General features: G+C 38.9%; 1 protein-coding gene across 1 annotated transcript in view; it reads right to left on the minus strand.

The window, feature by feature from the left end:
* LOC113961063 (guanine nucleotide-binding protein G(q) subunit alpha) overlaps positions 1-14,839 on the minus strand; it is a 149,642-nt gene that overhangs the window by 91,772 nt on the left and 43,031 nt on the right. Inside the window, exon 2 of the mRNA XM_027671086.1 lies at positions 5,737-5,921. Within this exon, the coding sequence (XP_027526887.1) occupies positions 5,737-5,921 (185 nt within the window). The remainder of the gene's footprint in view (positions 1-5,736; positions 5,922-14,839) is intronic.

A 14,839-nucleotide genomic window follows, 5' to 3' on the forward strand; every position in this document is an offset into this window, starting at 1 on the left:
AGCTGTAAACTAGGCCTCAAAGACAATTTCAGTAAAATTTTGGACTTTAAAACCATTTTCCCATACCTGCTTATTTTAATTTTTAAACATTCCCTATAGGGAAATAGGCTTAAATAAAGAAACAACTTCAGCAATGGAACCACTTTAAACTTACAGCAAAATTCTTGGTCTACAATAAGATGTGATTTTATGTTTTCAGTCTCTATAGTTTCTTGTAACCTGTTCTGTTACTATCTTACATTAGGTATCTTGCTAAAAATATTTAAGAAGTCTCATGGGAAATTATGGACATGGATTCAAATAAGATTTCCTGCCTGATAACCACTGCTGAGTGACATCTTCCTGACAGTCTGTAAGAAGAGGCAACTGTCTTAGAAAAATTACATTGAAAGGGAACAATAATGGGTTAAAGTGGTAGTAGTTCTTTAGCACAGTAGTACATTTATTTAGTAAAACTTCTGTAACAACAGGAGAGAAAAAATAAAAAGCCATCCTTCAGCAACATTACACATGAAAAAAGATAGAAAAGGAGAAATGGGGGACTACATTACCTGGAGCAATGACTTCTAAACCACTATGGACAACATCGGGAATGTCAGAAGGTAAAAAAATTAAAGTTAATGTTTTAACTCAGAATTTGAAAGGATTGACAGGAACATAAATACACAGGTCAGATTTCTAAAAGGACAATTTTTAAAAATAATTTAAAATATATATCTATATCTTAGATTTTTAAAAATGGAATTTGAATGTCAATGGTTGCATGTGAGTTACTATTGATGCCTTAAGCCCCTATTAGTTTTTTTATTTTTCCTAATTTTGTAAGCTTTATAAGTTTTATAAGTAGTAGAAGTAGATTTTAAAAGCAGCAGCCCTTGTCCCTCTACCCTGTAGCACCCTTTAGTTTACACATTCCTTAACCCTCTTACCCCATTCCATGCTCCCTATATCAATCCTACCCCTGAATTCAGTAGGAATGTTTAGTCTCTTGTCAAGGCAAGGCCTATACTGTTTAGAGAACACCCATATCTAGGCCTGAACAACAAAACAGAGTCAAGAACTAGGTGACTGTGTACCCTCTGTACCCCGAAGAAGATGAAGACTGATGAAGAGGTGGTCCCAAAAGCCCACAGACCCAATTCCCAGGGGTGGGTCAGGGGGTGGACCAGAGCAAAGGCTACGGGGTGGACACACTTAGGATTGGACAGATAATATTATAAAATGTTACATCTCAAGCACAGCGAGGGCGCGTCCTGTAACACCTATTGCCTTGGCACAATTAAACTCTTTCCTTATCTCACCCTCAATTAACTGCTCCTGAGTTTTTTCTTAGCACCAGCTGAGCAGGCATCACTATTGTACATTCACAAAAACTTTGCAGACATGCAATTTTGAAAATTGCTTTAAGTCCATTTCTGTAAAAAACAGGACCAAAAAAAGCAACACCTAAGGCTTTTCTGTATTTTATAAACTGCTTTCCAAAACTGAAGATGCATATAAAAACTTCAAAATTTCTGATTGTCTCAGTTTAATGAGACTGAAATGTTTTACTGAGGATGAGTTATGAGGTAGACCAAACTCCTCTCTCTAAGCAATTGTAAATCCAAAATTAAGAGGCTCCAATTGAGGAAGTATGGAGAAAGAAAAACTAACAGCCCTTTATTAAAGGATATATGTGTATTGGTAGAAGAACAAAGAACACAAAAGCAACTAAACAATAATCCTTTACCCCAAAAAAAAGTCCCCTTCAAAAAGGAAACAGTTCGATACTTCCTGTCCTTTGGCGCAATTCTAACCATGATTGGCAGGGGACACTGTTGGATCTCTGGAGGTACAGAGCCTGCAGTTGCTCTGTGGTGGTCAGCAGGGGGCGCTGTTGGGCTCCGGCGGTCGCCACGTGGAGCCCTGGTGTGCAGGAGAAGCCGACAATGGAGATTTCCCCCCCCACCGAGAAGGGGAAGGGAAAAAGGTGAAAAAGGGGTTCTCCCCACAAAAACTCATACTGTCTGTGGCTGGCTGTGGCCGGGATTTCCCCCCTTTCATTGATGGGCACAAACTGCTGCCAAACACAGGAGCGGAGGAGGGAAAGGGTAACCTCCTCCCCCAAAAGTTCCTCTGCAATGGGTCAAGTCTCTCCGATGAAATCCGAGCAGATCTGGGCTGGGGGCAGAACAGGGCGCAGGCAAGCCGGGGCCAGAAAACACCCAGATGACTAGACTGAAAACAAAACAACCTCGGACCCTTTCCAACACACACCTTGCCTGAGTTAAGGCAAAAGTGAAGTGCCCCCGTTTCCGAGGAGAGAAGAAAAAAACTCATTACCCCTCCCCACAGTCTTAGGAGGTCCATCGGCTTGGAATGCAGACCTGCTAGTTAGTTCTTTTGTGTAGATCAATCACCCAAGGCAAACCACCCTCCCCCATTCAACATCTTTCTTTTACAGTGAGGCAGGGAAAGAAAAATTCCCTGCTTGGTTTTTTAGAACAAGTAAACCTATGACACTGATTAAAAAAAAATCAAAACACAGTAACAGTTTACTCAAAGGGAAACTAAAAACCCAGTCTGTAAGCCACCATTTCCTATGTCACATCCCTAAAAGAAGAGATAACTCTCACCTATTATCTTAAACCTCAGCAGAGCTCATATTCTGAAATTGACAAGACAAAAAAGTGTGATGAAAAGTGTGATGAAAGAAGTATGATACAATGCTTTATTTTCAGTTCTGATACATTACAATGTAAACAGTAATGTTTACATTTCTCCATTGACTTTCACTATTCTGATAATAAATATTTCAAAGATCCTAGATCATTATAATATAGGACAATGAATTTCAGACTCACCCTCTTTAATTGTATTGATAACTATGAAGCCAACACAACACTGGAAGAACTAACTTCCTTAACTTAAAACATGCCTCTTCCTACATTGATGATATTAAAATAATCCAGCCTGGATGTCATTTTTTTTACACTGTACAAAGATCCCAACTGTCTACTTAACTGGACTTTTTGAATTTGATGAGTGTCACTTCACTCTCTTTTCTTTAGGCTTAGCCACACAAACATCACCTTGAGCTGTTGTCCTAGTTACAGGGGCTGGGACCAGTTTATCACTATGTGGGTATAACCAAAACTGTGTATTCTACACCCTCCATGTCATTTCTGATGGACTGTTAATAAATGGATTGTTTGCAGCAGCTGCCCAGGGCACACCTGACACCTCAGGCTACAAGCTGGGTGTTAAAGAAATCCTGCAAGGCAGGGGAGTGTTTCTTTGTCTTCACACCAATGACTCAGCTGTGATAATTTCCCTCCTGGGAGGCATTGGCACCTTCACATCCAACCTGAGGAGTCACCTCTGCTAATGGTCCATAATGGACTGGCATAAAATAGGCAGCTGAAACAACCTAGAACATCAAAGATTCTAAAAATATTCCATGAATCACAGAGTTAAATCACCCATTGTAAAACTCCCAGCCCTGGGAGAGGTACCGGGCATTCCCACCTGAACCTGAGCATATATAATCTTCGGGTTTGGGGACTTCTGGTACCACTCATGGGATCCAGAGAAGGACCAGAACTTCAACAGGACTGCGACTGCCACTCTCGACAAGACTGCAATCATTACTTCAACGGAACTGTGATCATCATCCTGACCAGCAGGTTTCCTTTCCTTTTACTTTGCACCCAGGGAGATCATGTGGTGCTCAGCACAGGGGCTAACGAACACTGTTCTGTTCTTGTCCCAGGGTGCTGGGTTATACATGTCTTCATGGGTTAAAACCAGTTTTCTCTCTATCATTGTATTTATTGTGCTCCTTGTAGTAAATTGTAACTCTGACTTGTAATCTCTCTTAAGTTGGGTTCATTTCTCCTACTTGGTTACTTTTAAACCAGCACAGCTGTAGTTTCCTAAGCTATTGTCCAAGATGAGTACTGTGCTAAAAATATGCTGTTACTCAAACTTTGAGATATTCTCTCCAGAGGCTGAATTTTCTGATATGAGATTCAAATTAAAAGGAAGTGCCCTTCCTGTGTTTTTTAGGTGGCAAGGTTAATGAGTTTACCTTCAATGGAGGAAAAAAAGAGGGGGAGGGGGAGAGACAAGTTTGCATTTTTAATTTCCCTGAATTAAAAAAATCCCCAAGTTTTTAAAGGAATTGTATATAGAACTTGGCAACTTTGGCAAGTTGTACTTTACTCCACACCTAGAACTGATGGAAATGCTTGTGAAGGACCTGAGTGCAAAGATAGATTCACGTACTTTAAATGAAGTTATTTTTATAGAGAGAAAGTGAATAGCTCTAATTAGAAAGGTCTGGCCACATGTATACAGCTATGTCACATCTAACTAATTCACTACAACTATATAAAAACAGCCTATATACATTCAACACTCAATTTGAACAATAACTGTAGAATATATATTTTGCAGTATAATACAAGAAAATAATTAACTCATTTATGATTAGGACTTTCATATACTACAGCAAAGTGACTGTCAATACTGATTTTGAAAAAAAAAATGTGTGCTTCACAACTAAGTTTTCAAATCAGCTTGTAAGGAAATTCAGTGCTTTGTGTACAGCAAAAACATGGAGCTGAAATGCATATGCAAATTTCCTTGTTAATACTAGTTATACCTGTTATACTTTTCATTTTGAATGGAAAATTTCTAAATGGAACAAAACCTGAAAGAAGTTAGGTTAATCAAAGATAAACCTTACAAAATGCTTTAAATGCATTTTCTCTAAGTTTCAATGATCTCATCACTTTCAAAAGAACTTGCTTATTCTAAGGCCTTGTATCAAAAGTTTTATTTCATAATATACTCACACACAAGCAGATATTCCTACCTATTTTTCCAATAATTTATTTTTTCCCCACATATTATTAATGGAAAACCTTGAGTAGTACTGGTACAAACCAGAAAAATTACTTAACTGTGCTCTGGCCAGAACATGAGCTGGGAGGAGAGGAAAAAACATAGCTAAAGCTGGATAAGGACTGGAGGTAAGATGCTAAGAACGCATGCACACCCCAAGAGCGCTCATTTATCTGCTTGTACAGCCAACAATACATACCGAGAGCATATGTTCTCAAAACAAGGGTCATAGCTTATTAAAGAAAATAAAATCTAAAAATAGAGGAACATCTTCAAGCAAACTACTTGGCACATTAGTTACATTTTGAAAATATTCAAGAAAAACTCCAAATTTGCAAAACATGGACATGCAATCTATTGTTACACTGTATACAAATTAGGTAACAAGGTTAACTAAAACAAAACAAGACATTTTAAACTCTGCCCTATTGGTCACATGAAGAAAAATGCAAAGTCATCAACCTGAAACAATTAGGATGAAAATACCTTAATCATAACAGTTTTTTTCACAGTATTACTTGCCCCAGACAAGGTATACATTTTATGAACTCTGATGCACATGAGAATTAAAGAAGTGAAAGAAGGGATTCAAAGCAACTCTGTCACAGGCAAACACCAGCCTGCTCGCTATAACAAACCCTTCAGACATTCTTGTTAAGAACAGCACCTGTGTTGTCAGAGCAGTGCAAAGGGCAGAGAACTAGAGGCAGGACTGGAAGAAGCCCTTTTCTTCTAAACTTTAGGTAAAATATAATTCGTATGTGATTTATAATTTTTAGAGACCTTCAGCACATTTCCTAAAGATAAAAGAGGAAAAGTTTTAACTATGGAAATAAACAAAAATCTCACCTTATTATGTTCGTACTTGTATGGGATTTTGAGGGTATCCATGGCTCTAATCATGGCCTGCATTGCTGTAAATATATTCTGGTACACCAGTTTTGTAAATCCCCTTTTGTCTTCATCAGAGTAACCTGATCCATGAATGATTCTCATCTGTTTGATGAACGTGCTTTTGCCACTCTCTCCTGTGCCTGCAAGACAAATAAGAATATACTTCAACCACTGGACACAAACATGACTTCTGCACAAAGCAGACAGCTTGTTCAGTGCAGGGCAGAACACTGTCAAGTGGTTATGGTGCTTGCTACAAGGATCAGTTCAATATCAAAACAGCAGTAACACAGTAACAACTGAAGCAACAACAAATTGAAACTTTTATTTTGAAGACAAAATAGAAGTAGAAATAAAAAAGATAGCAATGAGTTACTAACTAAACTAATAACTAAACCAAAATATACTCTCCAAAAAATCTAGAATACGCCACTGTGTATTTAAAATTATAAGCATAAATTTCCATTCCTGAAGATATAGTTCTCAACTATAGGGAATTTCTATGAGATGTTCTATCACAAAAATTAAGAGTAAGAAAAAAAAATTAGCTTACTTGGCCAACTTTCAGGACATTATGTTAAGCAGCAATATACAACCAATACATAAATTTGTTAGAAAGACAAATAATATAACAATTACAGTTGTGCAAACTTCAACCTCAGAAATATATAAAATCAACTTTAAGTAAAATTTGGCTCATATTTGTTAATGGGGAGTCATTACTTTCTTTAAATTTCTTTGCATCTTTGTACTTTACACAAATCACAAATAAATTAACATTCTGCATGTTTAACAATTTAAAGTTAAGATTTGCTTGTTTGGAATTTTGCACAAAATATATCACATAGCATTTTTCCTTTGGCCCAATTTACTCTCTCTGTGATTAGGAGAGCTCATCTAAGCAAACAAATCATATGAATAACTTATAAGGAGGAATTGAAATTTAAAGCAAACAGTTGCACAGAATGCTGTATGTTCACCTATCTTAGCTCCCTAAGAAATGTAATGCATTTACCTGTGCGCAGTACTTCTTAGCCTTTCAGCCTAGATTTTATTTTGATCATTTTTATAAAGCTTTCAGGCATCATTTATGATCTAATACTTGGCTCCCAGGACAAAGAAAGCCTTATGTTTTGCATGATATTTTAGGCGTTTCAGAGTAGTGTATTTCACAAGCAGTGCAATGCAAGGCTAAAGCATGATTGTGTGCTTGCAACTCTTAAGTACTTCAGGTAGTACACCACAAAATATAACCTTGAAGTCTCTAAAAGATTTTGTCTTTACTATGCATGACTGTTCATTCAACTCCTGCTTAATTTTTTGGCTAAGGCAGCTCCTGCTGAGGCCTGATTTATGCTGGGAGCAGCACCATTAGGTCAAAGCCAAAGCACCAGGTAGGCAGGATAGGTGGCCCAAAAGAGCTGAAGGGCCAATATACAACCATTATCACCTGCAAATTGTTGTCTCCTTCAGCCATTATCTTTTGTCTGGCAGTCTCCTCAGAATCTGCTAAATTATGGAAATGGTATAGACCAAATCTCCAAGCTGGAGAGTATAAAACATAAGCTTACCCAAAAATCTTTTGAAGTGACTCCAACAGCAGCTGGACTGCTGAGGTTTTCATGTTTCCCGGTGTGATACAGGAGACACCCGCACCATGATAGAAGACAAAGGATGAGCACTCTCACTGTTGGTTAGGTAACTAATTCTTTTCTTTTGCTCATAGGTACACGATATTAAGAGTTATGGGTTATAAGTTATGAAACCTTATGACTTCAATGGTGAAAAAGTGAATTCACATGATAGAGTAGTCTGGTCAAAAGGGGATTGAACCCGTTTGTATTTCTTAATGAGACCATGATATAAAGTTTAAATCAGAGTATGTTGACCTGAAAATTTGAGATCCAAACAGACCGTGACACTGTGGACTTTGTTTTGAAACCTTCAGCCCCATCTCCCCCATGTATAGACCAAACTTTTAACACAAGTCTTCCTTACACACACATTCCCAGAAAATCAAGCGCAATGTTATATACAGGCCTATTTTACTTTTTTTGTGGAAACATGAATGGTTGTTGCTGCAATGAAACTTCTCCAGAGTTGAAAGGTTAGACCAAACCTGCTTCTACAATCAGCCTTCACTATGATCCCCAGACTGCTGTGATCAAGAGCAAAGCACCAAATATACAGACCATCTCTGCAGGGCATTAACCAGCCACCAGGATGTAATCTACCAGAGGGGAGAGAACGTTTCTTTTTTTCAAGAGTTTATAAAATTACCGACTCAGGCAATGTAGAACTACTGCATGCTAAAAAAAATAAATGCTTCAGGCTACCCTCAGATCTCAATTTTTCCCCATTTTCTGAGACCTACACAATGGAGTCAAGTTCTTATATATAGAAGTGAAATAAAGCACCATATTGCACATTGCCTTAATAATTCTGTAATATTTTCCATTTTTTCCTGCAAGATATGTCCCACATTCAGTACAAGAGTCTGTTCAATATGAATCCATAAAGCACAGAATAGTATATGGTATGCATTTTGAAATCTTATTAAAAACTTCGTTTTAACTAATACATAAGAACATCAGACATGGAAGCTGCAACTACCAAGTTCCATTGCTGGACGCTGTGGGCGGTGACTATATACATTTTTCCACTCTCATCTTTTCTTTCCCTTACTCTCCCTTACCCTTATCCTGTCTTTCCTTTCTCTCCCTTATGCATTTTCCCTAAAGGTTATCTTTATGCCATATTGCTATAGATGAGAGATATAGATGATAACACCCAAAATGGCAACATACCTGTTTACCTTTGAAACAAAATTGTTCTAAAATAAACCCTACATATATATGTTCTAGTCAAAAGAGAACAAACTCTTTTGAAGTTCATATAATAAATAATGGCCCATCTTCGCGAACGAAGATTTGGGGAAAGGTCTTTTTACCTTTCCAGCCTGCGCAATGGATTTTTTAGGTGAGACACAGCCTGCGCTGAACTGAGCCCACCCTTTAATCCTAAGGTTCATCTGCCGGGGCCAAGCAAGCTTGGACAATGGCAGTGAGGTCCTTAGGACGTAGGTTTGTTTAGAGTGTCCTTCTCATAGATGGATGGCCTCACAGGGCTAACGAGCTACCATCTGCCCGGGGGACTTGGGATTCGAACCCGTGGTCGCAGCAGTGAGAGTCCTGCATGCTAACCACTAGGCCACCAGGGGTCCCCGAAGTTCATATAAAAGTTTTATTTAAGGCAAATGAGCAAAACAGCGCTGGGCGGCTGGGGTCTCCTGCCCCACCAATGGTCCTCAAGTTCAATAAGTTTCAGTTTGTCTTTTATAGGTTTATAGCTTCCTGTTTCCCCAGGGTCTCCTCCTGGTTTTTTTTTCTTTCCTCGTTATCAGTTCAGTCTGCGCAGGCTCTGTTCTTGTTGCTAGGGGTCCCCTTTCTTCCCTGTTTCGTTTCTTTCTTATCAGCTCTGTCTGCCGTCTTCTTCTTATCAGCTCTGTCTGCACACTCTGCTCTTGTTGCTAGGGGCCCCTTCTTCCCTGTTTCGTGTCTTCCTTGTCAGCTCTGTCTGCACAGACTCTGCTCTTGTTGCTAGGGAAATCTCTTTCTACATATATCTAAGATCTACAGGTAACATAATAGAATATAGCTCGTCATGATAACATAACATTACAGTTTGCGATTACAGTATTACAAATGTAATTTGATAAGCAAATTATCTCTTTTTGTCTTTATTGACTATCACAATCCCCCCCTTTTCTTATTTATCAGTAATTTGCTTATCAAACCTTATTATGGCTTCTCGAGCTGCAATCAAGGTAGGAAGTTGTTCTGCTTTAGGTGTTTCTTCATTCAATTCCAGATATTGCTGTCTCATTACCATAAGTTGTACCGTTTCAACTCTACTTTTAATAAGTCACAATTTTATTTAGGATACAGGGACCAAATGTCAAAATAATTAATAGCGTTATTAGAGGGCCTATTAGGGTAGAAACTAAAGTAGTTAACCAAGGTGATTGGTTAAACCATGATTCAAACCAGCTCTGTTGAGTTTCTCTTTCCCTTTTTCTTTGAAGAATTCCTTCACGTAATTTAGCCATAGATTCATGAACTACTCCTGAATGATCTGCATAAAAGCAACATTCCTCCCCTAATGCAACACATAGCCCCCCTTGTTGTAAGAATATTAAATCTAATCCTCTTCTATTTTGTAAAACTACTTCAGAAAGTGAAGTGAGGGACTTCTCTAAGTATGATATTGATTTTTCAATTCTCACTAGGTCTTCATCAGCTGCTGCTCTTAGAGATGTTATCCCTTTATTTTGTTCAACAAGGGATGCAATTCCCGTAGCTGCCCCCGGTGTTCCCAGACTAAGGAGCATGGCAATTGTTATGGCAGTAAGTGGTTCCCTTTTTTGTATTCTGTGTTTATTATCATCCCAATGGCCTAGAATCGATTCCCTTGAATGATAAAGTATTCGGGGTATTACCGTTATTTGTACACAAAATTCCTTACTTTCGTTAAATATTTGTAAAGATAAGCAGGGGGTTACGCCAGTCCTTGAGCATATCCACCATCCTTCTCTGCCAGGTATAACCCATTTCTTTGTTTTATCTAGTTTCTTTATGGTATAGCTGCATAAGTCCTTTTTGGTTGGAGGTACATTTCCTATACACACTCCCTGTCCTCTCACCTGCTGGAGAGTGATTCCTATCTTTTTCTCTTCCCAATTACATTGTGTAGGGTCGCCCTGATTGGATATTTTTAATGAGGTGTTCAAAGCTATCCCTTCATAAAATGGGGGTTTGATATCATAACACAACAAACAGGAATTAGTCATGTTAGAGTCAGTGTGGTTTAAGTGTATAGTAGGCCGCTTGCATTAATCGTAATAATGGTTCTGTTTTCTCATATACCTTGGTGTAGGTTAAGGTTACACTAGAGTTGTTAAAGTTAACAGTCGGGACAGTTGAGGCTTTGAGAGTCTTTCTTTTCCTACTCTCCTTCTGGTTTAAGTTATCCTCTTTCTTTTTTATTATTTTATTGGGTCCTATTGCCAGAGGGCGTTGGGCTATTTCTTGTTTTTTTATTGTTATCAACCCTCCCCTGTCTGTTCCAGGTTCCCAGTATCTGATTCCCCAAGTTTTTCCTATTAACCATCCTGGGTCCTCTGGTTGCATTACCTAGAGGGTTATATAACCACAATTGCTATCCCTCCTAAATCCTCTAGACGAAACAATTTGTGAAGGTTTGCAGCCGGGTGGCCCCCATGTCGTTGTTAGATACTTATCTTGGGAAGTAGGGGTCCAGGCGGAAGCAATCGTGGCGCAATCCCAGTACGCACAATAATATTGATTAGGGTAATTACAATACCCCTTTCCTGGATTAGATGCGGGACAGAGATAATAAGGTTTCAAATTTAAGCAACGTGATAAAGGTGCTATTTGATACAGTGTAGCAGAGAAACTGGGAAGTCCTGCTGTAAGATTCCTCCTAATTATTTTTAGATCGCTCCATCTGGTCAGGGTCCAATTGTATGGTTGATGTGGACTTTCCCTGCTTTGGGGAAGCTGCCACAAAAACACTACAATCCATATATAATTTCCCGTATCTGTTCTCCACCGTATTATTGCTCTGCCTCCTTCGTCTACTCCTTTGCAGGGAGCAATGAGGTTTTCAATATCTTCTCGGCAGCAGTCAATATTCTTCAGGAGAGTATGGGTTTTTGGTAGACTCTTACAACCTTTCGGTTCTTCCCTCTATTTCTCAAGACTCATTTGTTCCATATGTTCCTCTAGTATCTCTAAAAGTTGGTTGGTTGTTAAATTTGTTTTCCAGGCGAATTTAATGGCACACTGTTCTAAAGTTTTGTACCAATCCTTTTTATAGACTTCCCAGTTTTCTGGTACCAACCATTCCCATCTGCAGAATAACTTGTCAATTTCCAGAACACTCAGTTGCTCATCAGAAGCTATAAAGAAATCTCGACATTTCATACAATGGGTATTCCATCTACTTGCTACACAATACCACTCTATACCACATAATATACATTTACAACTGACTCAAACTTCATGCCCTGAGCCTGGGTGTTTTATACAGGGAATTTTTCGTACAGGTCTTTCTGGCAGAGTAATTTCAGTTTCGATTTCACAACAAAAAGGAAAAGTTTTCCCTTTCTCAGCAATTTTATACAGTCCACTTCCCCTGGTCTGGTAAGGGATTGGTCTGCTCAGCCAATGGCTATACCGAACTCTTATTAAGGTTAGGTCTGAAGGTACTCCAAACCAGGAGTATAGGCTGGGTCTTACGTCCCGCTCAAAGCGATTCATTTACCAGTCCTGCTCTTCTGAACGTCATTCGGAGATTTCCAGGTTGAGAGGTTACAGTCCATTCAGGAGTGTTGACTGGTCCTTTAACACGAGATGCGTGAGTCCATCCTCTTTCAGCAGTACGAATGGCTGTATCTGTAGTGAGAAGAACGACAAAAGGTCCTTCCCAACGAGGGGTTAATGAGGACTCTTTCCATGTCTTAATTAACACTCTGTCCCCAGGTTGCATTTTGTGTATTGCCATATCCAATGGGGGTCTCTGAGTTACTAATCCTTTCTTCCTCAATTTCTGTCTTCTTTTCATTAACTCAATTATATATTCCCTCAAGAGGGTATCTTCTACCTTTGGATTCTCTATCAGGATTCCAAAATCATATGGCATTCCATACATCATTTCAAATGGTGAAATTCCGGTGTCAGTGCGTGGTTGGGTTCGGATATATAATAAGGCCAATGGCAAACACTTTACCCAATTCATTTTAGTTTCTATCATTAATTTAGTCAATTGTTTCTTTATTTCACCATTCATTCTTTCCACTTTACCGGAACTTTGTGGATGCCAAGGAGTATGATATTCCCATTTGGTTCCAAAAAGCTCTGTTGTTTCTTTGATTATTTTAGAGGTAAAGTGTGGTCCCCTGTCCGAATCCACCACTGCCACAGCACCATACCGTGGGATAATTTCTTCTAATAAAATCTTAATCATGGTTTTAGCGGTACACTGTGCCACAGGAAAAGCTTCTACAAAGTGGGTGAGATGATCCACTAACACCAGTAGGTGGCGGTACCTTCCTACTTTAGGTAGCTCAGTAAAATCTGTCTGTACTTTCTCAAAAGGTCTTTTAGCTATTTCTCGTCCTCCTTGTACTCGTTCTCTCAATTGTCTTTTATTTACCCTTTGACAGGTTAAACACCCTTCAAGAGTTCTTTTTGCTATTCCATAAGCTCCCACACAGACGAATTTGTTTTCAAATTGATCCACTAAAGCTTGTGTTCCCAAGTGTGTCTGCTCATGTAATTTTCTCATTATTCTCTGAGCAAGACATTTTGGGCGTACTTCCCGACCATCTGGTAATAATCACTTATTGTTTTCTTCTTTCATTCCAGACTGTTGCAGTTTTTCTTTTTCTTGTTCACTAAAGCTTTTCAGAATGTCTATGTCCTCCTGTTCTGAACTAGCCATTACTAATAAAGCCGCCCTTTTTGCTTCTTCATCTGCTAAGTTATTGCCTCTAACAGTAACCTTTAGTCCTTTTTGATGTCCCTTAACATATACAACTGCAATCTGTTTTGGTTTTCTCAGAGTCTTTAGAATTCCTTGAATCAAAGTCTCATGAATGAGTCCCTTACCTTGTGTATTGATCAGTCCTCTTTCTTCCCATATTTTGCCGAAAGTATGAACCACCCCAAACGCATACTTAGAATCTGTGAATATAGTGCCTGCTTTTCCGTCTAATAGCCGTAAAGCTCTCAACAGTGCATATAACTCACAAACCTGAGCTGACCACATCTTGTCTAAGGGCCCAGACTCCCTGACTTGAAAAGTCACTCCATCTATTACTGCGTATCCAGACTTCCGGTTTCCATTAACTACCCTAGATGAACCATCTATGTATAATTTCTCTCCTTCACTCAGTTCCTCTTCCTCTAAATCTTCACTAATTTTTGTCTGTAAATTTATTACTTGTAGGCAATCACGTACCAGGTCTCCTTTGGGCTCCCCATATAGGAAATGGGCTGGATTTTGTAGATTTGTCACTTCTAGTTCTAATTTTGGTGAATGTAATAAAATGCTTTCATATTTTAACAGCCGGCTATCTGTCAGCCATTTCTCAGCTCTCTGTTGCAATACTGCCCTTATATTGTGAGGGGTAAAAACTCTCAATTCTCCTCCTAAGGTCACTTTTGTAGCTTCTTCAACTAACAAAGCCGTAGCAACTATCGCTTGCAGGCAGGTCAGCCATCCCCTACTCACTGGATCTAATAATTTGGAATAGTATCCAACTGGTTTTCCTGTCCGGCCCAGGTCTGAGTTAAGACTCCATAGGCCGTACCATTTTCAGTACTTACAAATGGATAAAAAGGTTTTTGATTGTCTGGCAAACTTAACACAGGTGCATTTACCAAATCTTCCTTCAATTTTTCTAGTTGTTTTTCATCTTTTTCACTCCACTTCACTAACCCGTCTTTTGTCAATTTTTCATATAAGAACTTAACCTTACTACTATAATTTTCAATCCATTGTCGGCAGTACCCAAATAATCCCAAAAGCTGTCTAATCTGTCTTTTAGTTTTGGGCATAGGTAGTGACAAAATTCCATTCACTCAATCAGGATCTAATCTTTTATGTCCCTTACTCAGCCAGTGTCCTAAATATTTAACTTCTTCTTCTGTAAATTGTAGCTTAGACTTTGATACTTTCAGACCTTTTAAACTCAGAAAATTCAGGAGTCTAATGCTTTCGTCCCTGACAGCTTCTGACTTTTCCCCAGCAATTAACAAATTGTCTACATATTGAATTAGGATGGTGCCCTTGCGGGGTTCAAAAGATTCTAATAAATGCTCCAAAGCTTGCCCAAATGCATTAGGGGACTCTGTAAATCCCTGAGGTAGGACAGTCCACCTAAGCTGCTGTTTCTTATGAGAGTCAGGGTCCTCCCATTCAAAGGCAAAATAATCCCTGCTGTCCTCTTTAAGAGGACAGGCCCCAAAAGCAT

Source organism: Neopelma chrysocephalum, unplaced genomic scaffold, assembly GCF_003984885.1.
Source record: "Neopelma chrysocephalum unplaced genomic scaffold, ASM398488v2 Primary Assembly neopelma1_97033, whole genome shotgun sequence".
In the NCBI taxonomy this organism is placed as follows: domain Eukaryota; kingdom Metazoa; phylum Chordata; class Aves; order Passeriformes; family Pipridae; genus Neopelma; species Neopelma chrysocephalum.